The sequence below is a fragment of the Schistocerca americana genome, chromosome X (assembly GCF_021461395.2).
Source record: "Schistocerca americana isolate TAMUIC-IGC-003095 chromosome X, iqSchAmer2.1, whole genome shotgun sequence".
In the NCBI taxonomy this organism is placed as follows: Eukaryota; Metazoa; Arthropoda; class Insecta; order Orthoptera; family Acrididae; genus Schistocerca; species Schistocerca americana.
The window spans coordinates 764,042,137-764,068,923 of record NC_060130.1 but is presented as its reverse complement, the minus strand read 5'-3'; the positions used below and the strand labels follow the sequence as shown (position 1 = coordinate 764,068,923).

The window sequence follows — 26,787 nt, the reverse complement described above, 5'->3', positions numbered from 1 at the left end:
AAAAAAGCTTCAAATTGACATCAGTGACTTGGGACATTGATTCAGCGCATTACTTTTATTACCTTTCTTGGGTACTGGTATGACCTGTGCAACTTCTCAGTCCTTTGGTACGGATCTTTTGACGAGTGAACAGTTATGTATGATTGGAGTACAGAGCTAGTGTTCCGCAGACTCTGATAGGAACGTAACTGGTATACATTCTCGATTTTAGACCTTGCTGCCTCAGTACACCGAGTTAAAGTTGGCAACAGTTCTTGAGCTAAAATCTGGAATTTTTACTTAGTCTTCCTTGGTGAAGGAATTTCGGAAAACTGTATTTGGTAACGCTGCTTTAGTGGCACTCGTCAGTAATGTTCCTATTGCTACCGCGCAGTGAGTGTATTGCGTGTTGCCGCTGGTGTACTCAAACCTGCCAACTTTTATGGTTTATCCTCAAAGTTTACGGAAAATGCAGCATTTTACGGTTGGACGGTGTCATTTACGACACCGCAGACAAAAATTTGGAACGTTAACATTCGATAATCACCCCACTTCCGTAGAATCGATCGTTTGTGTTGGTCGAAGGCAAGTCTGCGATAGTCGATAACTCATTATTTGATATGATTGGTACTTTTAACCGTGTGATGTTTATGTCGTCATTGGAAATGAATTTAAAGACGGGATAACACTTCCTCCAGGTGAATCTTACGTGCCTACAGGCTCTGCCTCGCAGATTCTTTGTTCCGTCCCGTTCACTTGTGATTTAATCATATTCTTTGACCACGTGTGGACTAATTACATTCGTTCGACATGTGTGTGTTTTTGACCATGTGCATATTCTTTGTTCACTAGGGTGGCGTCGTGTTCATTTAATTGTTAAAGAGTGTGTGCTTTGACATGTTTCAATCAAGTGTTTGACTGCTTTGAGTATGTGTGTTATAATTTTATGTGACGTTCAACGATCCAGGTTCTTTTCAGTGTTTCTGTACAGATCGAGACATTTATTCTCCAACATTTCCATACACTACATTCCTAGTGTAGGATTCATGAATAAATCCATCAAGAAACATTACTTCCAGACATCTGAAGGATCATATTCTGTTGATTTTCCGTGCATACGAAAATCAAGAATTTGCCTTTTGCACGGTATGTATGCGCTAATATTGCAGATGGTGGAAGAAACTATTTTAGTAATCGTGTGAAGCGCGATAAACACCTAAGTTATGTTAACTCGAAGGAGGATAACAAGAACGTCGACACCTTTCTTGTAAAGTCTGGAAACGTTGACAGTAACCTAATTAGGGCCGAGTGTCTACTTCCTTTTTGGTGGAGCACAATGTGCCCCTAAGTGCGGCTGATCATGCTGGTGCTTCATTTAAGATGAGGTTTCCTAAATCAGAAGTTGCAAAGAAATGTAGCTGTGGTCGCACGAAAACGATTAGGCAATGTAATTAAAATGGCAAAAATGCATCATCTTTAGTTGGTAAGTGCCTTCAGAACAGACCATTTTCTTTGTCAACGGATGTAAGCAATGATATGAATGTCACGTTGTATCCTCCTGTTGTAACATACTGTGATATTTCGCGGGAAAAAGTGGTGAGCACTGTGCTATCCATAACAGCGTTAGATAGGCACTCACAACAGGGCTGATGGTACCACAGCTGAATTCTCATAACTTGGCAGTTTAAAACTGTGTGGCTTCCTGCTCCTACAATGCTCTTGTTATGACAGGACACAAACACGGGGTTTCAGCCTGAAGGAAGTTCAACCAGGTATCGCCACCACAGTTTGCATTTGCCACCTGATTAATCTAGCAGCAGAAAAAGGTGCTGGAAGAGTACCACTTAGAGTGGATGAGATCCTTGTTGATGTCTTGTTTCTTAGAGAATAGTGTCAAAAGAAAAGAACGCCTTCAGAAACTTCAGAACTTGCACAGTAAAGAGGCAAAAAAAATTCTGAAGCCTCTGTATATTAGGTAGGTCTCTTTAGGCAGGTGTTTGCATAGACTCTTCTCGCAGGAGAGCTTCTGTAAAGTTTGGAAGATAGGAGACGAGGTAAAGCTGTGAGTACCGGGCGTGAGTCGCGCTTCGGTAGCTCAGTTGGTACAGCACTTGCCCGCCAAAGGCAAAGGTCCCGAGTTCGAGTCTCGGTCGGGCACACAGTTTTAATCTGCCAGAAAGTTTCTTTGAACTGTTCAGCAACTGTGTCATCTGAGTCGAGTGGTCGGTGAAAGGAACCAGTTATTAACCTATTCCCAGTTTAAAGTATAACCTCTACCCATTATATCTCACAGATACTATGAACTTCAATTTCACTACAAGAAAACTACTACTAACGGCAATAAACACTACACCATCAATTTTACTTAATGTATTATTTCTGAATACGGTTAGGCCCTTTGTAAAAATTTCAGCTGAATTTATCTCCGGTTAGCCAAGATTTCAGTACATGAAACGATTTGACTTCAGGACTTATTAGAGCTTGGAGTTCTAGTTCTTCCCGAACACACCTACAACAGTTTACAACTACAATACCTATTGTTGCTACGTCTACCCTTGTTCTGCGTTTGCTCTGCATCCTTCTAGATTGACACCCTTCCTGTGGTTTCCCTGAGACCCACTAACCTTAAAAAACGATCAGTCCGCTCTACACAGGCTCCAGCAGCCATGTAGCGCGCGTGCGCCCCTGACCTATGAAGCAGAACCCTAAAACCCACCACTCATATGGTGGAAGTCGAGGAATCTCCACCCTACACGGTTGCAGAGCCGTCTGAGCCTCTGATTCAGACCCTCCACCCGACCTGAAGTAAAGTTCCGCAACTGATCCTGTTGATGATGCTGCTGCTACAGATGATGAGCTATGCCTTCATCTCGCAAGCGAGACTGGCAGTCTTTACCACTTAAGCTAGCCTCCTGAAATCAGAAAGCATATCTTCTGATCCAAAGCGACACACATCGTTGGTACTGACAGGAGCCACCACCTGCACTGGCTGCATACTGTGCTCTTTATGGCATCCAGAAGCACCAGTTCCATAACTGGAAGGAGTCCTTCCAGTACCAAAGAGTGTACGCTGGATTCCTTCCCTCCTCGGCAGCCACGTCCCTAAGGGGCTGCATAATGTGCATATCATTGCAGCTCCCAACAATCAGTAATCCCACCCTTTGTGACTGCCTCGATCTTGCAGGCCAAGAGGCTTCCCCTGAAAGAGGGCAAGCGACTGCATCTGGCACAGGATGTTTATCAGACACAGACAGCGCCTGATATCTGTCTGTGAAACTGGAAGGATCTCCAGAAAGTCTTTTGCTGCCTGCTTACACGTCCCACTTTACCACAGGTGATGGGTCAACTTCAAGGTGGACAGTATGCGGTGCGACTTAAGTACTGGACCCATGGGGGGACACATGGGACGTGTTGGACGTCCTGTGGATCCCCATATCCAGACCTCCAGTGACGGCCATTGGCAATATCTTCAAGCTGTGTGGCCAAACCCAGCAGCGCCTGGAGCTGTGAGCGTAGGGTCACCAACACCTCTTGCATGTAAACACAGTGATTATAAACCGCATACATAATAAAAACGGTGGAAGGACTGTCTACACAGTTACTAAAACGTAGGATTGTGCTTGATAATATGCAAACATACACGGAGTTTAAGAGTTTAAAGATCAGTGATCTTTACATGCTTTACCTTCTCTTGGAACAGCAATTTGAGTCTGATCGAATACTGAATTCCGTTGCGCACCAGCAGGATGGGGCTCATCCCCATTTTTTCATCACTGTTGTGATTACCTCAGCCGCAGGCTCCCTGAAGGGCGAACCGTTTGAGGTTCGCCGCTTATGTGAGCTCCGAGGTTGCCTGACCTTACCCCTTTAGGCTTCTTCGCGTGGGGGTTACATCAAGTTCAATGTGTACAAGGTTCAAATCAGTATCCTTGTGTATGTTGCACGATAGGATTGTGGAGGCAGTTAACAGTAGCACATTTGATCAACTACGGAACGTTTCCACAACTGTGGAGGAAAGGTGGACGTTGCTATATTAAACATGTGCTTCAAGAAAATGAATCGTTACTTTTAGTACATCCCGTAGATGTAGACTACCGCTCTCTTGCGATTTTTCTAAATTTAATAGAACTGTTTTCACTGCGTCTCCCGACGCTCATAGCCTCCCATGATGGAAGTATGCAACTCTGTCACAGAGAGCTGAGCCTTTACTAACCGACAACTGCGTTCTTTCTAACTTTACCACAGAAAACTACAATGTGAACGTTTAACAACTAAGGTATTTTTCCTCGCTCTTACTGGTGCTAGCGGTCATGGACTAGTTGGGAAAAGGGAGGGGGGGGGGGATAGGAGGAGGGGATGTAGAGACCCAGCTTCCCAATATTGTGTAGGTGCGGACACTCCAAGTTCGCTGCGTCAGGATGACTGTTTCCACGAACCTAATCTCCTACAGTGTAGGTGCACGACGCGCAATGGAAACACCGTAAGAATGGCAAGCGATCACATTCTATGCTGAAATCAACTGAAGTCCTACCGACAGCTATCAAACGAGTCAACATGGCTGTGGGGACTCTGCATTGCCGTATCCTCAAGTTTCTGGGTGGCTGAAGTTGTGTCGCTGGAAGGGAGGGGGATAACGTAGGGAAGTTCGGAAGATCCAGCCGTGAAAAGCCAATAGCCAGAGAAATTGAAGTAATTTATGTTGTGAACGTTGATCTCTGAATACTAACCATCGAATCAGCACGTGGACAATAGCGAGAAAAACAGTGCACTATGACAAAATATTAGTAACATGCTTTGTACATTATTTTGGTGGCCTTCAGAGATACGGTAGTGAGAGGAGGAAAGGGAAAAAAGAGAGAGAGAGAGAGAGAGAGAGAGAGAGAGAGAGAGAGAGAGAGAGAGAGAGAGAGACGTCTTTATGGAGACATGAGCAGAAAAACAGGAATGGAGCAGATTTGTGGTTGTGACCTGTAGCTATGGAAGTAATGGAGTCTGGTAAATTGAGGAAACTGCTCTGTCAGAAAGAGAAAGCCAGAAAGTGATCTCATAAGCAACCCGCGGGGCACTGAAAGAGTCCTTCAGATTACTCCCCCTCCTCCTCATGTGTCTATAGTGTCATATGGGTCATACCAGCCACGGAAGATTCAGCAGTACAGCGGAAAGCCATTATTGCTGGTCTGGCCGCTAATTGGGAGGCGGCGTTGTGTAAACACTAGAGGAATCCAGGCAGGATAAGCTTTATGGTGAATTTATATTATCCGCCGCCGCCCCCCCCCCCCCCTTACACACACACACACACACACACACACACACACACACACACACACACACACACACACACACACAATTACTATTAAAGTACTTCAGACTGGAAGTAACGGTAAATGGTGGTGTGATAACTCTTCTCGTCTGCAAACTTTTAACCTACATTTCGCTTCTGTCGGCGCCCAAGATACGAAGAACGAAATATCGAAATTTTAATAATTTTAACTTTTTTCACGATAACTTTAGAACGGGCCATAAAAGGACAGTACAGATTCTCGACGAGGACTGTAACTGTACGCACGTGATTGCGACCATCTGTGTCAACCTGTGACGTGCGAGAGGCTTCTCGCGTCACAAAGATACAAACCACTAAACATGTGGATTAGCTCCCTTCATACTCTCTGAAAGCTTCAGAGCACAGTGCTTAGTTGTTGATTCCGTTCCTCATGGCGTATCACGAAATAGTTTTGAATGAAAAAAAATCAACTTCGAAAATGTATACTGGGGTAGGGCACACGCATTTGCGGTGGCATGGCGTTATGTTTCGGTGGGGCAGTCTCCCTTAATTCAACCCTCTGAAACACCAAATTCCATTAACACGTGAGCATAACAGATGATTTAAATAAATCACCGATGATTGGTAAAGTCTCAATTTATGAAAGTAATGCGGTTTTCATGTCAGACTGTCAGTATAAACGTCGCCTTCATTTTTCAGTTGTCGCTTTCACTTTTAGTCATCGTTTTTCTGTTTCTTTTTATTACTAACTGACACGACAGTAACTACCGCTATCTGTATGAAGTGAAGGAAGTTTAAAGTAACGCCTAGTCAACGTCGACTTCATTACAGAACAAATGCTAGTCGAGTTTAATGCTGTGAGACGCTGTTAATACAATTTTGCTATTTTAAAGTCTGACTGACTACGTACGACGTGCTTCATTGTAATCGAAATCCATCCGATACCCGTTTGAGAATTTACACACACCTAAGTGACTGTTTCAGCCTGGCAATGTGTACGAAGCCAAAGCAAGCAGGTGACAATGAGGTTTCTTAACGGTAACAACAGATTCTTAACAGGCATGTGAGTTGAGGATGAGAACAATTTTTTTTTTTTTTGGGGGGGGGGGGGTTGGCGGTGTTCGATTACATAACAAGGCAAGAGCGATTACCAAACAAACCCCGACCAACGAAACTACGGAAGAGTTCAAAGGAGTGATGGCTGAAGCCTTTGAAATGAGGACAGGTATGAGACAAGGAGGACTATCGCCTCGGCTCTTTAACTGTGTTTTAGGAAGGAGTTTCCAAGTTGGCGGGAAACAATTCATGGATAGAAAATGGGGGAAGCCAGACTACAAGTATATGAATCTTACAGTCGACTGTCTAGCCTATGCAGGTGGAGCAAGTGATGTTTTCAGACTCACTGGTTACGGCAGCACAACAACCAACTGAAGAAGAAAGAAGCGAATGCTACGCTTCAAATCTGCTTTGAAACGACGCACTTCATGACAAACAGAATCGTCGCCAAGACGAAGAAGAAAAAAATTAACCAAACAGAAAACTAATTACTTAGGTGAATGGGTAGAGTCTAACCTGCCAGAGGAAGTAGTCTTCGTGCCACCCACTAACATGGCCTCCCAAATTAAAGCATCTGGAATATGAGATCTATATCCTTAAACGCAAAATTAGACACTACTGCACTACTAATCGACCGGAGGCTCAATATGCGGCAGAGACTCTTACAATCGACGAGAAAAGTGTAATGGAGAAACTTTAGGCCAAAGAAAGAAAATCTGAGAAAAATTCTGGTTCCCATAAAAGAAAACAGTTAATACAGAAGGTGACAACCATCAACTATTACAAGACACGCAAAGAAGGTAAATGACAAGATTCGGAAAAAAAGAAAAAATTGCCTTTTATGATCATGTGACATTGGGTCCAGGAAGTATATTTAAAATGTTATGAACCCACTTTCAAGATAAGAAAATCAGAGGGACATGGCTCACCAAAGTTGAAAAGATCTACGAGAACTGGAAATATCTCCTGAAGATTTCCAGGAGCGTGATCCGCTGGAAAGACTACACACAGAAATGCTTCCAGGAAAACCCAAGCTGAAGAAAAGGAAGGCGTGGATGCATGAGAGGAAATAACAACGCCGGAAACTAATGCAGGAACATTGGGCAGCAGTTAGAGCTCAGGAGAAGTTTAACTGACGTGGTCCCTAGTTGATCGAAAGAGAGAAAGAGAAGGATTGAGTTGGTGCATGAGTTCTTGGCGTTATTCCATGAGATTAAGAAACAACAGATACATATAACAAAGACTCAATAATATACACTATGTGATCAAAAGCATCCGGACACCTGGCTGGAAATGATTTACAAGTTCGTGACGTCCTCCATCGGTAATACTGGAATTCAATATGGTGTTGGCCCACCCTTAGCCTTGATGACACCTATCACTCTCCGAGGTGTAAGTTCAATCAGGTGCTGGAAGGTTTCTTGGGGAATGGCAGCCCATTCTTCACGGAGTGCTGCACCGAGGAGAGGTATCTACGTCGGTCGGTAATGCCTGGCACGAAACCGGCGTTGCAAAACATCCCACAGGTGTTCTATAGGATTCAGGTCAGGACCCTGCGCAGGCCAGTCCACTACAGGGATTTTATTGTCCTGTAACCACTCCGCCACAGGCCGTGCACTATGAACAGGTGTTCGATCGTGTTGAAAGATGCAAACGACATCCTCGAATTGCTCTTGAACAGTGGGAAGCATGATGGTGCTTAAAACATCACTGTAGGCCTGTGCTGTGATAGTGCCACCCAAAACAACAATGAGTGCAAGCCCCCTTCATGAATAACACGATCACACCACAACAACACCGCCTCCGAATTTTACTGTTGGTTGGTTGGTTGGTTTGTTTTTGGGGGAGGAGACCAGACAGCGAGGTCAACGGTCTCATCGGATTAGGGGCGGATGGGGAAGGAAGTCGGCCGTGCCCTTTGAAAGGAACCATCCCGCCATTTGCCTGGAGCGATTTAGGGAAATCACGGAAAACCTAAATCAGGATGGCCGGACGCGGGATTGAACCGTCGTCCTCCCGAATGCGAGTCCAGTGTGCTAACCACTGCGCCACCTCGCTCGGTTTTTTACTGTTGGCAATACACATGCTGGCAGATGACGTTCACCGGGAATTCGCCATACCCATACCCTGCCATCGGACTGTCACTTTGTGTACTGTGATTCTTCACTCCACAGAACATTTTTCCGATGTTCAGTCGTCCAATGTTTACGCTCCTTACACGAAGCGAGGCGTCGTTTGGCATTTACCAACGTGATGTGTGGCTTATGAGCAGCTGCTCGACCATGCAATCCAAGTTTTCTCACCTCCCGCCTAACTGTCATAGTACTTGTAGTGAATCTTGATGCAGTTTGAAATACCTATGTGATGATCTGGATAGATGTCTGCCTATTACACATTACGACCCTCTTCAACTGTCGGCGGCCTGTCAGTCAGCAGACGAGGTCGGCCTGTACGCATTTGTGCTGTACGTGTCCCTTCAAGTTTCCACTTCACTATCACATCGCAAACAGTGGACCTAGGAACGTTTATTAGTGTGGAAATCTCGCGTTCAGACATATGATAAGTGACACCCAATCACCTGACCACGTTCGGAGTCCGTGGGTTCCGCGGAATGCGCTACTCTGCTCTCTCACGATGTCTAATGTCTACTGAGGTCGCTGATATGGAATACCTGGCAGTAGGTGGCAGCACATTGCACCTAATGTGAAAAACATGTGTTTTTTGCGGTTTCCGAATACTTTTGATCACATAGTGTATTCTCCACTACTTCCAGCGGTCTGCCGACGTTGGAGTAACTTCCCGATTCCATGACTAGAATCACGTGGTTCTGAGGCGTAGAACTCATCGAGCGAGGTTCGGATTGCAGTTTCACCCGCCAAGGAGGTTGCTTGAAGGTTGCTCGACACAGCGGAAAATGTGAAAATTTGAGGGCGCAAGATCAGATGATTAAGGTGGGTGTGGAATGATTTCCCAACCAAACTCCTGCATAGTGTTCTTGTTTCTTTAGCGGAAAGTGGGCTGGCGTTATCAAGGAGTATCATCACTTCAAGTCTTGCAGGTCGTTGTTCTTGGATTGCGTCTTCAAGACGTCTAAGTTGTGCACAATAAATTTCGGCAGCGATCGTTACACCTCAGGGAAACAATTCGTAGCACTCCACACCGTCGCTGTTCCACCAGATGCATAACATCTTTTGTGGATGCACGCAGGTCTGAACGCGGAGCTGCTGCTTTCTTTGGGCTAAACCATTCCCTTATTTTTTCTTTATGTTAGCATAAAGACACCATTTATCGTCACCAGTAACGATGTAGGATATGAATGGTCAGTGTTGTTAACGAGCCAACTGATGAGCTAATAGAGATGCAGATATGGTCACCCGCTGGTTTTTGTCATTTTGGCTTAGAACATGCGGTACTCCTACACCTCATTATTGGACGTTCCCAATCCAGCCAGCTCACCAGTTTGCTGAAAATACCGTTAAATTCTAAGTCTGGATTCTTTCTACTTTCCCGATTTCTATTACATTGTAAAAGAATGTACTGTGTACTCTTGCCCCCAAGCCTGTTTACTCTTACCCAACGGCATGGGGTAAGAGTACACAAAATTATTTTTTAGGAAAACTTTTATTAGTCCCATAAAAACATATGGATGACAAACTTTTACACAACGTTACCAATATATCTACGGGTTGCATGCATAACTTTTATAATACTGTTGCAAATTATTAAAAATATTTAGGAAACCAAAAATGCGTACTTTTACCCCCACTTACCTTTCTATTTTGACTGTCGCTGGCAAATATAGGAATCCAACCAGAAGCTTATGAAAACATGTGCAGACATTCAAAAACAAAAAACCTTTAAAATGAAACGTCGCTTAGGAAAAGAACATTTTCATTTCTAAGAGAACGAACAGACCGCATTGCATATACTAATAAGCTACGAACAGCACAGATTTTAGATAATTTGAGTGTTAATCTGTATTGTAACTGTTACTCACCTTCTTTATAATTTCCATCCTGACATATTTCCTTAGTGACTGTTACTGTCCCAGAGTACAGGTGCATGAAGTGATCACGCTGCAGCTTAGTCATGCACTGTTGAGTGTACACGTCGACACAATTCAAAGAATTCATCAGATCCCTGCAAAATGTGAATGATGACTCAGGTTAATATGCAGACTAGAGCAAACGAATCGCAACAAACACTACAAGGCACTAATGTATCATAGTTTTGTAAATCTCTTTCGTTGAAATTGAACATAACATACTGCACTTTAACATAACACTTTGCTGTTGAAGTACCCGATGTTAGTACTGTCCATTTATATTTCAATTTAAAGTTTTTATAGCATTAAACCGCGCCAAGCACTTAGGCAGAAATTAATTACAGAATACTGGGGTTTTATTTTTGGTTACAGTCACACCAGGTCTGCATTCTATCAGACGTTAATTATTCTACAATTAAAAATTGGGGCGCGCGTCACACACACACAAAACACACAAACACACAAACAAACCTTTCCATAACGTGAAGCCGCCGATACAGCTGCATTCTTGGCTCATTTTCAGCGCCATTTGAACGTTAAATTGCCGTGCTGACCTGGGTTAGGTATTATTATACACTAGCAATTCTGCAGCCATAAATTGCACAGTTGACCGGATGCATCATCATAAACTGTCAATGGCACATACAAGCCTATTGCACACGCTTGTTACGGTAGCAGTTTGCACACAATGGGTCTCTGGAGAGAACGCGTGCCCGTGAACATACGTAGACGGGTTCTTGAAATCGCCGGAAAGCACACACACACACACACACACACACACACACACACACACACACACACACACACACACACACACGAGAGAGAGAGAGAGAGAGAGAGAGAGAGAGAGAGAGAGAGAGAGAGAGAGAGAGAGAGAGAGAGAGGGGGGGGGGGGGGGCGGCAGCTCCACAGAGCCATTTAATGAAACAGCAACACCACATTTATCTAATTCGTAATTAAAGCCAAACAAAAATATTTTTATAATAATTTCAAAAGTAAAGGAAAATGTGGCGCAGAGATTTTTGTATTCGTCCTCTAGGGAACCTCATTTTTGATCACATTTTCTCCGAGACAGAACAGAAAATGGAGTGTCAAACTTCATTAGCCGTACTTCGTTAGGTGGCGATAAAATGCTATTAAAGTGTCCGATGTCGCTCTCTGAGCGCGCTGCAGTCCCACTATCCGCGTACATGCATCTCATGTTTCTGCACGTTTTCAACTCTGTGTTTATCAGCTATTAACCTTAGCAGTACCAACGCATTTTCCATAATGTGTAGTACCGAGGGGATAGCACTATGCTCACCACAAAAATTAAAAAACAAATGTGATTACTTGTTGACTTTTATTAACAACATATTTAAGTTCGTACTGATGCGCACTGCAAAAAGTTTAAGAAGTACAAATTGCGTTAACTGTCCTTGACTTTGTCCGAACATACTTTTTAAAGATGTATATACATGTGTAAGAAGGGTCCTAAAACTGAAAATATGAGTATGACATTTGTTGCAGAAAATCACATTCGCTACTAAGACATACTTTTGAGTTACGTTAAACTCGGAAATTAAAAAAATAAGGAATCTGGCAAAAGAAATCATTAAAAGCAATACAGTTTTTTCAATATTTTTAAAGTATCAAGTACATGACTAGATCACAATATTTTCAAAAGGTAGCGATAAAGTAACTGCAAAATGACTGCATAGATGGACTGAGACGCATGGTCTAAACTTGTTTGTGAATCCCAGCCCTTTGTGAAATTTTTTCCTCTTGAGGGTATAATTTTTCTAACAGACGTTGACGTTGGTACTTTTCTGCAGATATTTTCAAACTACTTCATCACAGGTTTTTCTGCTCATGATTCATTGGTATGAATATTTACCGTCCCATAACTCATGGTGAACTAAGGAATAAATGATAAAGTGAGCTGTTTTATTCATTACTATTCCCAAAGAGTACATACTGACACTATCTCATTGTTATTCTGCTACTACTACTACTACTACTACTACTACTACTACTACGCCACAACAGCCGACGTCAGTTCATTGCCTCACCCTGAACCCTCTTCCATTGCTCTCTGTTTCTGGCCATGCACTCGTGGAGGCTCCAGGTTTTTCTTGGCTCCGTCCATCCACCTCTGTTTTGGTCTACAAAGGCTTCCCTTCCAGCACTGCCTTCACCATCCGGTTTTCTCGTTAGATGTCCCGACCAATCGATTCTTTCTTACAGCTGTAACGTCTAGTTCACTAAACAATGTGTGCATTTCTGTTTTCCTTCTGAAAATTCCGTTTTCTGCAAATTTCCAAAGTTTTTTTAACGTCGTGTTTCGGTAGGTCATGTTTTCCCTCCTCGCTTAGTGACCATATTTCAGACCCATACGTTAATACTAGTCGCACAATTGTCTTGTTCGTATGCCACTGAATAGTTTGCCCATTTACAACAGAAACCTCTGCAGATTTTATCTGGTTCATGATTTCCTTCCCCGTGTTGTTGTTCGCACTGACAGTACTGCCTAGACATCTGTAGGACGTAGTGGTGGTAGTATAATTTTTTTCATAATGTGGGGCCACAGTCACAATATTTCTTTAAAGTCAGTATCGCCATTAGACTTTTTTATTTGCAGTGTTACATTTACACAATCATCATTTCGGCTTTATAATGGATCTTTAAATGTTTTAATGATATACAGTGCCTAAGATGGCATACTGTCGTATTTAAAATACATTATTTTAAATACGACAGTATGCCCTCTTAGGCACTGTATAACATTAAAACACTTGATAATGGCACTTTAAAGCCGAAATCGTAATCGTGTAAATGTAACACTGCAAATAAAAAAGTCTAATGGCGGTACTGACTTTAAAGAAGTGGTGGTAGTATGTTCCTATGGGACCAAACTGTTGAGGTCATCGGTCCGTAAGCTTACACATTACTTAATCTAACTTTAACTTACGCTAAGACACACACTTCCATCCCCGAGAGAGGACTCGATCTTCCTACGGCGGGAGCCGCGAGAACCGTGGCAAGGCACTTTAGACCACGCGGCTAAGGACTTAGTCTTATTAAATTCCGTATCATACACTGAAGGAGTTTCCTCCGTTTCCTCTGCATTGTTTGTTACAACCATACGTTGTTTTATCTTTATTGATCCAGAGACCCCTCAGACACTTTCTATGCCTACCTTGTTAGCGCTTTAGTACGTATTAGTTCATCTTCCTCCTCATCGGCAAAGCAAACAGATTCACTTGGCCACAAAATTTACACCTCTTAAGATGGATGACGCTCGTTTTAGCGCCTCTTCCAATATCAAATTAAAGAGGCTGAGAGTTTCCCTATGTGACACTTGCCCACAAAGAAAAACATTCCGACTCCCCTTCTTCAACCCTCGCTTTACACTTTGTTTTTTAACTGCACATTCTGGATAGTCTAATCAGTTTCGAAAATACTCTTGGTTTTTCTATCATCCTCCATATGCTTTCTGTGTAGACACTATCATAGGCTTTCTTTAATACTATAAATACGGATTATGCCTTCTTATCAAATTCCTACATCTTTAATTACTTGTCTGAGAAAGAGCATTTGGTCCGTCGTTGGTGTGCCGTTTCGAAATCCGACCTGGTGTTTCAAGTATTCGTCTGTATATGGTAACAGCCTCAGTTAGTAGACGTAGGCAGCTGCAGTCAGGCAACCGCTTGACACTGCTCCAATGCCAGTTGCATGCCTGCAGATGGCTACGATTACTTCACAGGTTCTCTCTGTAAAGGCACATTTTTAAAATTCTCAGTAAATGTGGGAGGGTGTCAACGAGGGTGTTGCTGAACTGGGTGTCTTAGAGGGACCCTTCGCCATTTCATTCACGTGTGTCTCAATTTCGTATCCACCCAGCATCACGCCGCAGGAGGTCGTGACATACGAAAACTGAAAAAGTATAAGCTCTCACATTCAAATTTCGTCGAGCAGTAATGAACGGTCCCTAGTGGTTCCAAGCTGTTCATGAGAGCAAAAATTGCTATCTCACTGCACTCCAAACGAATACGATCACACACTAAATGGGGGCTACAGTCCCATAATGCCCTCAGACGGGTTTAAACGCCGGAGGGTGTCAGCAATGTCAAAGGTTGAAGAACGCGCGAACTGTCGCGCGAACTGTCGCGCGAACTGTCGCGCGAACTGTCGCGCGAACTGTCGCGCGAACTGTCGCGCGAACTGTCGCGCGAACTGTCGCGCGAACTGTCGCGCGAACTGTCGCGCGAACTGTCGCGCGAACTGTCGCGCGAACTGTCGCGCGAACTGTCGCGCGAATCGACCGCGAAATGAGTGGGAATCAACGCCACAAGGAAAGGGTGTTTTTTTTTTGTTTGGGGTTTAAGGGCGCTCAACTACTGAGGTCATTAGCGCCCAGTCACAATTGTTAGAGCACATAGAATCTAGTAAAACTCAAGGGGGGGGGGGGGGGGGGGGGGGACACCAGAAAGTTCTTACAAAGATGCAGATAAAAGAAGTGAAGGAGTTAGATGTCATTGGACAAGCCAGTCAAATTAATGAAACGAAGAACACGAGCAGCTGCTCGAGCGTCATCAGCTAAAATATCCTGTAAAGTAGATGGCAGAGACAGGACAACACGAGATTGACTAAAACGGGGACACGACAATAAAACATGGCGCACTGTTAATGCATGACCAGAAGGGCACTGCAGGGCTGGGTCACCGGAGAGCAGGTAGTGGTGGCTAAACCGGCAATGCCCAATCCGCAACCTGGTCAGAAGGACCTCTTCTCGCCGAGATGGTCGGGAGGAGGTTGTCCAAGCAGTTGGGAACGGTTTTACTGCCCGGAGTTTGTTTCCTTGAAGTGATGACCAAGAATCCCACCACAAAGACACAAGCCTCCTACAAACAACCCCACTAATGTCAGATGACGGGACACAATGGGAGGCTGGCCGAGGCAAAAGGACTGCAGCCTTGGCTGCAGCATCAGCAGCCTCATTCCCAGGCACTCCTACATGGCCGGGAACCCACAGAAAGCTGACAGGAGAGCCATCAGCAGCAGAAGAATGGAGGGACTGCTGGATCCGTTGCACCAAGGGATGGACCGGAGATGGAGCTCCAAGGCTCTGAAGAGCACTCAATGAATCAGAGTAGAGCACATACGATGAATGGCGGTGGCGGCGGGCATACTGAACGGCCTGATGGAGAGCAAAAAGCTCGGCCGTAAAGCTGGAACACTGGTCGAGGAGCCGGTATTTAAAGGTGCCGGCCCCGACGACAAAGGCACAGCCGACACCATCGTCAGTTTTGGAGCCATCGGTGTAAATAAAGGTGTGACCGGCAAGTCGAGCACGAAGTTCGACAAACCGTGAGCAATACACTGCAGCCGGAGTACCCTCCTTCGGGAGTGAGCTGAGGTCGAGATAAATATGAACCGGAGCCTGGAGCCACGGTGGTGTCGGGCTCTCACTCTCTCTGAAGGTGGTAGGAAGGGCAAAATCCAATTGTCGAAGCAGGCGACGAAAGCGGACTCCAGGGGGCAGCAGGGCAGACACATACAACCCATACTGACGGTCGAGAGAATCGGCGAAGGAGGACTGATAAGAGGGGTGGTCGGGCATTGACAACAGCCGGCAGGCATACCGACAAAGCAGTACGTCGCGCCAGTAGGTCAATGGTAATTCGGCAGCTTCAGCATAAAGACTCTCGACGGGACTAGTGTAGAATGCTCCGGTCGCAAGACGTAACCCGCAATGGTGGATGGAGTTCAGACGGCGTAAGAGGGATGGCCGAGCAGACGAGTAGACGAGGCTCCCATAATCCAGCTTCGATCGGACGATGGACCGATACAAGCGAAGCAGGACAGTGCGATCCGCTCCCCAAGATGAACCACTAAGAACTCTGAGGACATTAAGGGAACGTGTACAACAGGCAGCCAAATAAGAGACGTGCGGAGTCCAACAAAGTTTCCTGTCCAGTGTGAGCCCTAGAAACTTAGTTGTTTCCACGAATGGGAGAACAACGGGACCGAGATGTAAGGATGGCAGAAGGAACGCTTTATATCGCCAAAAGTTGATGCAAACCGTCTTCTCTTCAGAGAATCGGAAGCCATTTGCCACACTCCATGAGTATAGGCTGTCTAGACAACGCTGAAGGCAGCGCTCCAGGAGGCATGTTCTCTGGGCACTGCAGTAGATCGCGAAGTCATCGACAAAAAGATAGTCTGAGACATTAGGTGGAATGCAATCCATAATTGGATTGATCGCTATGGCAAAAAGGGCTACTCTCAAGACGGAGCCCTGAGGCACTCCGTTCTCCTGGAGGATGACGTCGGACAATACGGAACCCACACGTACCCTAAACTTTCGATCCATTAAAAAGGAATCAATAAAAAGGGGCAGGCGACCGCATAGACCCCACCTGTGCATAGTGCAGAGGATACCTCCTCTCCAACAGGTATCATAAGCCTTCTCCAAATCGAAGAACACGGCTACCGTTCGGCGCTTTCGCAGAAAGTTGTTCATGATGAATGTCGACAAGGTCACAAGGTGGTCAACAGCGGAGCGGCGGCGACGAAAGCTGCATTGAACATTGGTAAGTAGCCGTCGAGATTCAAGAATCCAAACTAACCGAGCGTTAACCATGCGCTCCATCACCTTACAGACACAGCTTGTAAGAGAAATGGGGCGGTAACTAGAAGGAAGGTGTCTATCCTTCCCGGGTTTGGGTATAGGAACAACGACGGCGTCACGACAAAGCATGGGGACTTGACCTTCGGTCCAGACGCGATTGTAGGTACGAAGAAGGAAGCTTTTGCCTGCCAGAGAAAGGTGGGCCAGCATCTGAACGTGAATGGCATCTGGCCCTGGAGCAGAGGACCGGGACAGTGCAAGTGCACGTTCGAGTTCCCACGTAGTAAAGGGGGCATTATAAGTTTCCAGATTCAGCGAGCGGAAGGAAGGTCGCCAAGCCTCTTCTGCCCCTTTCCTGGGAAGGAAGGCAGGGTGGTAATGGGCGGAGCTTGAAACCTCCGCGAAAAAGCGGCCGAAGGCGTTGGAGACATCCACAGGATCAACAAGGACCTCATTACCTGAAGTCAGGCCAGGTACTGAGGAGTGAAACTTAATGCCCGACAGCCAGCGCAGGCCACCCCAGACGACAGAAGAGGGAGTAAAACTGTTAAAGGAGCTGGTGAAAGAGGCCCAACAAGCTCTTTTGCTGTCTTTGATGACTCTACGGCATTGCGCTCAGAGTCGTTTGTATCCAATACAATTCGCCAACGTAGGATGGCGGCGAAAGGTGCGTAAAGCACGTCGTCGAGCACGGATAGCGTCTCTACAAGCCTCATTCCACCAGGGGACGGAAACGCGACGTGAAGAAGAGGTAGTACGAGGAATGGAACGTTCGGCAGCATTGATGATAACAGCCGTGAGGTATTCGACCTGACTGTCACAACTGAGAAAATCGTGGTCCGGAAAGGTCGCCAGGGAGGAGTAAAGTCCCCAGTCAGTTTCGGTATGTTCCAGCTCGAAGGGCGTGGGGATGGGGTGTGGTGCGGTGCAGGAGACGAACGACACGGGGGAAGTGGTCGCTCGAATAGGTGTCAGAATGGACATACCACTCGAACCGACGGGCAAGAGTGGTAGAACAGATCGAGAAGTCCAAGTGGGAGTAGTTATGAGTAGAGTCCGAGAGGAAAGTCGGGGCGCCAGTATTGAGGCAGACAAGATTGAGATGGTTGAAGACATCCGCTAAGAGGGAGCCTCTCTGACAGGATGCAGGAGAGCCCCAAAGGGGATGATTAGCATTAAAGTCGCCAAACAATAAAAACGGCGGAGGAAGCTGAGCGATCAGGTGCATCATGTCAGCCCGACTAACTGCGAATGACGATGGAGTGTAGACGGTACAAACGGAAAAAGTAAAGGCAGAAAGAGTAATACGGACAGCTATTGCTTGGAGTGGGGTGGTCAATGGGATGGGATGGGATGGGATGGTAATAGACATCGTCCCGAACGAGCAACATGACCCCACAATGAGCTGGAATACTGTCCACAGGGGTGAGGTCAGACCGCTCCGAGGTATAGTGGGTAAAAGCAATACGGTCAGTTGGGCGCAACTTGGTTTCCTGGAGACCAAGGACGAGCGGACAGTGCAGGCGGAGGAGCAGTTTTAATTCCTCCCGATTAGATCGAATACCTCTTATGTTCCAATGTAACAAAGCCATCGCTAGTCAGAAAAAAGGGGGAATGAAACGGGTGAAGAGCTGGTCACCTCGACGGCCGCGGAGGGCCAGGTTTCGAGGGTACAACGCTACAACCGGCGGGAGGCGGATCCTGTTCCATCGAGTCGTCGCCAGCTGCGGCCACTTTCCCGGGTTGAGTAGGAGGGGCATCATCATTCGCCGACGAGAGGCCAGCTGAGCGCCTGGCAGCAGAGCGTCCCGGCGAAACTGAGGACGGCCGGGAGCAGCGACTCGCGGATGGAGCGTCAGACGAAATGCGCTGGGGTGAAGAGGGGGATAAAGACTTCTTCTTGGAGGCCTTCTGAGAAGTCCAATGAGGCACGGGGATGGTGGGCTGGACCCGAAGAACGTCCTCACGCGCGGGGTCCGTTTTCGAACGCCGGACCTCGGATGCCGGGATCTGGAACGTTTCCCCGATGGACGCCTGAGAAGAGGAACGCTTCTCAGGTGGCGGTGGGGGGGGAGGAGGAGGAGGAGGAGGAGGAGGAGGAGGAGGAGGAGGAGGAAGGGTGGCCCCTGGGCCAGAGGGGGCAGGGTCCGCGAGGGAGGATGATTTGGAAGGGAGGGATTTGGGAGGCGGAGGCATAGACCCCAGATGGGGTGAGGAGGTGGAGGGGGGACAGATAGGGGTTATTATACTGTGGAAGGAGTGGACACAACCGAGGCAAACGAAGTTGTCAACGTCACGGGATGGAGGTGGTCATACTTTTTCCTCGCCTCAGAATAAGAGAGGCGATCCCAAGTTTTTAATTCTTGGATCTTCTTCTCCATCTGATACGCGGGGCAGTCTAAAGATCTAGGCGAGTGGATGCCAGGACAATTGACGCACCGAGGTGGTGGGGTGCATGTATGGTCCTCACGAAGAGGATACCCACAATCGCCACAAAGGGGCTCTGCCTCACACCGTGACGACATGTGCCTAAAGCGCAAACACCGAAAGCAGATCATAGGAGGCGGGACATAAGTTCGCACGTCGCACTGGTAGCACATCACCTTTACCTTCTCCGGGAGGACGTCCCCCTCGAAGGCGAGGATAAAGGCCCCGGTGTCGATGCGACGGTCTTTGGGGCCGCACTGGACTCGCAGGACGAAATGCACGCCTCGGCGCTCCAGGTTGGCTCTGAGCTCCTCATCAGATTGCAGCAGGAGGTCCCGATGAAAAATAACCCCCTGCGTCCTATTCAGTGCCAGATGTGGGACAATGGACACTGGGATGTCCCCTAGTCGGTCGCACGCCTGGAGCGCCGCCGACTAAGTGGCAGAGGTGGTCTTTATAATAACGGACCCCGAACGCATTTTACTGAGAGCCTCGATTTCCCCGAAGATGTCCTCGATGTGCTGGACACAGAACATAGGCTTGGAGGTGGCGAACGTCCCCCCATCGGTCCGAGAACAGACTAAATAGCGGGGGAAGTACATCGCCCCAAGCCGGCGGGCCTGTCCTTCCTCCCAGGGAGTGGCCAAGGGGGAAGGGGCAAGAGAACCAGAACCAGAGACAGTACCTTTCTTTTTAAAAGACTCGGCCGCAGAGCGACCCGATACATGATGACGTTTCATCTGTGAAACGTCCGCCCCGATACCACCCACTCCGACCAGGGGCTCTCCCCACAGGCGCCACCCAGCCTCAGCAAGGGCCACCTGGCAGGATGACCATTGCCGGGAGTCCAGATGCCCCAAGGAGACGGGCATCCACTCCTTGGCCGACGTGGGGAGGGTGCAGCTCAGGTATCGGCAGTACAATCCCTGTGTTGTCAGGGGGCTACAACCAAGAGGGTACGTGACGACCCACCACAACGGGCTGGCTACCATGCTGGATTTCAGGTGCCATGGAAAGTCCATCATGATCGTAGGTGCAGATGGGGATGCACTATGGGCGCAACTTGTGCAACCCATCAGGCGTTTAGGCCCAATTTGAGGAACAGCGGGTGTGGTTACAACGCCGTTACAATGCTGAGTGCCAAGGTCTTCCTGCACTGAGGACCAGTGAGACACCACGTAAGGCGTCCTTCCCCAAAAGGCTCGTACTTCTGTAGAATTTTGAAAAATGGAGGTCAAACCCCAAGGGGGACCATCACATGGAAGGCCGAAACGGTTGAAACTATTTTTAGTCGCCTATTACGACAGGCAGGAATACCTCGGGCCTATTCTTACCCCGGACCCGCAGGGGGGAGGAAAGGGGTGGTTTCATTGACGTCTTATGCCAAAACCTAAGGCTTTTCGTGTCGATTCTGAGCGGCGTTGTGTCTGGAATGTTTTCCTCGGCCACCCATAAGAAAACCACGTGATGTCAACAGTGGGCGTCGCGGTTCTGACCTCCACCGTAGAGTTGTCAAAAGAAGGCGTGACAACATTCCCATCGTGCGATAGGTCCACGGCGGCGCTGGGCAGAATAACTGAAATTTGGTGCTAATATAACATCACTAGCTCACGTTACACGTCACATGAACTTTAGAGTCCTGGCCTTTTTTTCGCATGTGTCAACACCTTGCTCTTTCAAGCGTCCTCGAGTCCGAGGGTGACTTGGGAGGGCGGCACACTTTTGCACCGTTACAGAGGAAGGTTGTAGGCACCTTTGACCGAAATTTCAAACTTACGTGACGCAATGGGAGGCAATTTCAAAAAACGCCTTTTATAGTGCTGTCACTGGTTGGGATCGCTCCGCAACATCCAGTTTCATCGTTGGAAAACTAACATTGATGTAATAGTGATGCTATGAATGTTGAGCAATTTCAACTGTAACTACAAGAAGGCGAAATGACGAAGCCGTCTTTGGGAGGGACGATTAAATGTCTTCAAAGTTATTAAATTCATAATGCAGTGTGGTAATACGAAGAAGAAATGGAATGTAAAATAGCAGTACAGATTAATGTCGCTGAGTGATCATTTTATTTAAGAAGTGAGAGTCACTAACACATCTAAACCGCCCCCAACAGCTTAAGGAGAAGGTCCAGCTTAATACAGAGTATTGTAACTTTTGCACCATGTGTCTTGTGAGCTAAAACTGATGGCGGATACTGACGAATTTCTGAAACTGCCCACTTTTCAACAAATGAAACGCATTTAGTCAACGTATTGTGTAAAGATAGGGCTACACTATCTGATCGAAAGTATCCCTGCGTGACGCGGAAGTTACTAGGTGGCACAAGAGGCGAACCTGCTAGTCTAAAGGCAAGCGAGGAATACTGTGTCGTCTTACACAAGCAGTAATAGCACAATGGATCGGCATGGAAAGTTCAGTGTTTCCGAACGTGGACCAACCAATGGCTGCCATCTGAGGAACAAATCCACCAGGGACATTTCAATCCTCCTAAAGTTGACCAAGTCGACTGTTTGTGCGCCTGTCCGACATGTCTTTTGACTGACGGACGTAAGATATCTAGCGCCTTGAGTGCTTTCATATCGGTCAGATGTGACAATCAGATAACTTTGATTCCAAAAATGAGGGCAAGAAATCTCTCGATACATGTCGACATCGTAGCAGTCCTCAGTTCTAAGACTGGTCTGCTGCTGCTCTCCACACTAGTCAATCCTTTGTACGTCTCTCTGTGTACCTTATGTGTTCCTTGATCTACCCACCTGATCTTCAGCATTCCTCTGTAGCACTACATTTCGAAAGCTCCTCTTCTTGGCTCAGTTGCTTATCGCCCTAGTTTCACTTCCGTATACGGCTACACTCTAAGACATACCTTCACGAAAAACTCCCTAAGACAAATTTATATTCAATGATAACAAATCTCTTTCAGAAACGCTTACTTGCTACTGCCGGTCTACATTTTACATCCTTTCTACTTCGGCCATCATCAGTCACTTTGCTGCCCAAATAAAACTTGGGGACTACTTTTTGTGTCTCATTTCCTAATCTACTTCTCTCGGAATCTTCCGATTTAATTCGTCTACGTTCCATAACAGTCGTTTTGTGATTATCACTGTTTATATAATAACCTCTTTTCAAGACACTAACCATTCTGCACTACTACTATTAAAGGTTTATTCCCATCTGATAGAATTGGAACTATCAGCGATCAAAGTTAGTTTATTTTTAATCGACGTCAATTTCTTTTACTGCTTACACGATGTACAGATTGAACAACGTGGCTGATAGGCTAACATTGTCTCACTCTTTTCCCAACTATTGCCTTTCTTGTCCGACACACTAAATTTCAGCCTGCTTTCTGTAAAAATCGGGAATAAGCTTTAGCGCTCTTTATTTTATGCCTGCTACCTTAAGAATTTCGGGAAGAGTACTCTAGTCAATGCTGTAAAAAGATTTCTCAATCTATGACTGCTGTAAACTCAGGCTTGCCTTTCTTTAAGCTGTCTTCTAAAAGCAGTCGTTGGGTCAGTACTGTAGTGTGTATTCCTACATTACTCCGCACCCCAAACTAATCTTCCCCGAAGTCGCTTTCTACCAGATTTCCCATTCTTCCGTAAATAGTACGTGTCAGTATTTTGAAGCCATGACTTATGAAATTGAAGGCTAGGTAATATTCATACCCGAGAGACCCTACCTTCTTTGGAACTGGGATTATTACATTATTCTTTCAGTCTCAGGGTATTTCACTGTCTCACACATCCTGCATGCCAGGTGTAATAGTTTTTACGTGGTGTTTTTCTCAACAATGTCAGTCATCCTTAGGGAATGTCGTCTATTCCAGATACCTAGTCTCGACTTAGGTCTTTCAGTCCTCTGTCCAGTCATTCTCGCAGTACCACATCTCTCATGTCATGATTTACCTCCCCTCCCATTTCTATAACATTGCGTTCAGTTTTGAATTGGTTGTGTAAGTCTTCTACATATTGCTTCAACCTTTGAACTTCCCTTTTCTTAGTACTGGCTTGCCATCTGAGTTCTTAATGTTCATACATCTGCTTGTCTATACACCAGAGGCCTCTTTTTATTAGAGGCGGAATCTACCTTTCTCCTAGTTCTATATGCTTTAGAGACTTTAATTTGCCCTCTATCTACACCTGCTTAGGCATTACGCACTTTCTATCAGACTCATTTCGTATTTATTTCAAAACTGGTGTCCCTCATTGTAACTTCTGGATGGTTATATACCATAAGGGGTGGAGTCGTAAACCTTACGGAAACTTGGATTCTGGTGGTTCAAGGGAAGTGCTTTACCATGGTCTGGAGAGTGCGAAACATTACAAGCATTAATATGCCACGTTACACCCTGTCCTGAAATTGTTCAGTCTCTCTTATATCACTGAAGGTTTCGTGGAACGATTTATGGAGTTCAGGGATTCTTGTGTGTATCTTCTCTCGTCCGACACCATTTGGTATTCGTTACCTGAATGGCTGTTAGGTTCTGAGCAAGTCGTCGGTTTAAGAGTGAATCTTTACACTCCAGAGAATACGCAGATTTCGTCGTCGTTCTGAAAAGTTGAACGGACGCATATGCGGCTTGGTGAATCTTCGTGATGTGATCTATCCAATTCCTGGACGCATAGTAGGTACTCAAACACACCGAGTTGACCGTACATCGTCCAGTTTATCTCGCTGAGCATCCAATTTAGTGTTTTTCCTTCGGACACTGCGCACCAGGTTTATCCTGATCTAGAAATAGTTACACTTCAAATCAACGACCACCTCCCTTCGCCATGTCTGTGGCGGCAGGAGAAAAAAAGTGGAAAATTATCTCGTGCTGAAATGTACGCTCTGACCTGTGTTCATAAGGCATACTAGTTCTTGAGTTGGCCTCAACAGTTTGATGCCGAGGGCATCTGGGGCGTGGAGCCCCATAAGCGCACCGGGCATAGTGTAGTGTCAAAAAAAAAAAAAAAAAAAAAAAAAAAAAAAAAAAAAAAAAAAAAAAAAAAAAAAAAAAAAAGATTGACTACTGGTCGTGGTGAGAGATTCATTGTCTACTATTTCCTGCGATGGAAGTTGAAAAGAACGGACTACTAGGTAGATGCATTGTAATAGCAACAGATTGCTTCGGGAATACTGTCAACCTTTAACACAAGAGCATCTGTGTATTTCCATGTGTCTCTTGAGACGAAGAGACAGAGGCCTCATATGTGACAAAAAGGCTGAATTCCTCCACATAATCGTGAACCGATTTCACTGCCCCATGGAGCACTAGATGGGTGACATTTTATCGTGCCCCTTATCCTTTCGCCTTCTATCGAGGTGGCAAGTTTTTGGGGAAGAAGGGGGAGCTAGGAATGGTCAAGGGACGTTTTCATTTCTTGTGACACACTTCACCGTGATTATTATCATTAGATATGTGTTCCACCGATTCATCAGACATTACTGGATACATGCACTTTCACGATTTTGATTACATTCTTTTTATTTACTAACACTCATCATTGAATGCTTCACTTACGAAAGACAGGATTTTGGGAGTGATGTATTGCTTTGTTCTTCCTTAGTTTGCCTGTTAAGCATACGCCTTTGAGTGACAGTCTCTAGGTAATTTATGTTCTAAGTTGCATATGGCTTCAAGTTTCGGTGACGATTGCATTCTGCATCTGCAACTGCAACTTTGCCCATCACTGGAGTCCTACCACTGGAGTCTCATAACTGGTCTTCAAGATGTGTTGCTTCGCTGCTTAGAAGTATCACTAAAAAGATAGGAGTCTTTATGGCATTAAACCACTATTATGACACTGATTATGGTTTGCATTGTGTAATTCCGATTTCCTGAAACGTTTCTTTTATGGAGAATGGGCATTCTCTGTTTGACAAGGCAACTGACATAAGCAGCTGGAATGAATCATTCTATTTCTAATTGGGGATCAGGTAAATCATAACAACGGGTTGCGTCAGCTACACACACTGATGACAAAAGTAACGGGATATCGATATGCACATATACAGATGGTGGTAGTGCCACGTACTCAAGGTGTAATAGGACAGTGAATTGGTGGAGCTGTCATTTGTACTCGGGTGATTCATGTGAAAAGATTTCCGACGTGATTATGGCCGAACGACGGGAATTAACACACTTTGAATGCGGAATGGTAGTTGGAGTTAGACGCACAGGACATACAATCTCGGAAATCGTTAAGGAATTCAGTATTCCGAGATCCATAGTGTCAACAGTATGCCGAAAATACCAAATTGCATCCATTGCCTCTCACCACGGACAACGCAGTGGCCGACGGCCTTCACTTAACGTCCGAGAGCAGCGTCGTTTCCGTATCGTTGTCAGTGCTACCAATCAAGCAACACTGCATAACGTAACCACACAAATCATTGTAGGACGTACGAAGAACGTACCCGACGGGATAGAACGGCGTAATTTCGCGGTAATGGTCTATGGCAGGAGACGACCGACGCGAGTGCCTTTGCTAACAGCACGACATCGCCTGCAGTGCCTCTTCTGGGCTTGTGGCCATATCGACTGGACACTAGATGACTAGAAAACCGTGGCCTGGCCAGACGAGTCCCGATTTCACTTCCTAAGAGCTGAAGATAGGGTTCGAGTGTGGTGCACACACACCACGAAGCCATTGACCTAAATTTAGAAGGCACAGTACAAACTGGTGAAGACTCCATAATAGTGTGGGCTGTGTTTATATAGAATGGACTGGGTTCTCTGGTCGAAGTGAACCGATCATTGACTGAAGATGGTTATGTTTGGTTATCTTTAGACCATTTGGAGCCATTCATGGACGTCATGTTCCCAAACAACAGCGTCATGCCACCGGACCACAATTGTTTGCGACTGGTTTGAAGAATGGTTCAAATGGCTCTGAGCACTATGAGACTTAACATCTGAGGTCATCAGTCCCCTAGAACTTCCCACCGTAAGGACATAATACACATCCATGCCCGAGGCAAGATCCGAACGTGCGACCGTAGCGGTCGCGCGTTTCCAGACTGAAGCGCCTAGAACCGCTCGGCCACAGCGGCCGGCATTTGAAGAATATTCTGAATAGTTCGAGCTAATGATTTGGCCACCTAGATCGCTAGTCATGGATCCTATCGAACATTCATGGGTTATAACCGAAAGGTCAGTTCGTACACGAAATTCTGCTCCGGCAACACTTTCGCAATTATGGATGGCTATAGAGGCAGCATGATTGAATATTTCTATGGAGGACTTCCAACGCCTTGTTGAGTCCATGCCACGTCGAGTTGCTGCACTGCACCAGACAAAAGCATGTCCGACACGATATTAGGAGGTATCCCACGACTTGTTACCTCAGTGTACAAACCCTCCTGGTATGCGCGAATTGTTGACACTTT

At 46.1% G+C, this 26,787-nt stretch overlaps 1 protein-coding gene across 1 annotated transcript in view; it reads right to left on the bottom strand.

Annotated features, from left to right (window-relative positions):
• Positions 1–26,787, bottom strand: part of LOC124555365 — a 183,428-nt gene that overhangs the window by 23,251 nt on the left and 133,390 nt on the right. Inside the window, exon 3 of the mRNA XM_047129255.1 lies at positions 10,314–10,456. Within this exon, the coding sequence (XP_046985211.1) occupies positions 10,314–10,456 (143 nt within the window). The remainder of the gene's footprint in view (positions 1–10,313; positions 10,457–26,787) is intronic.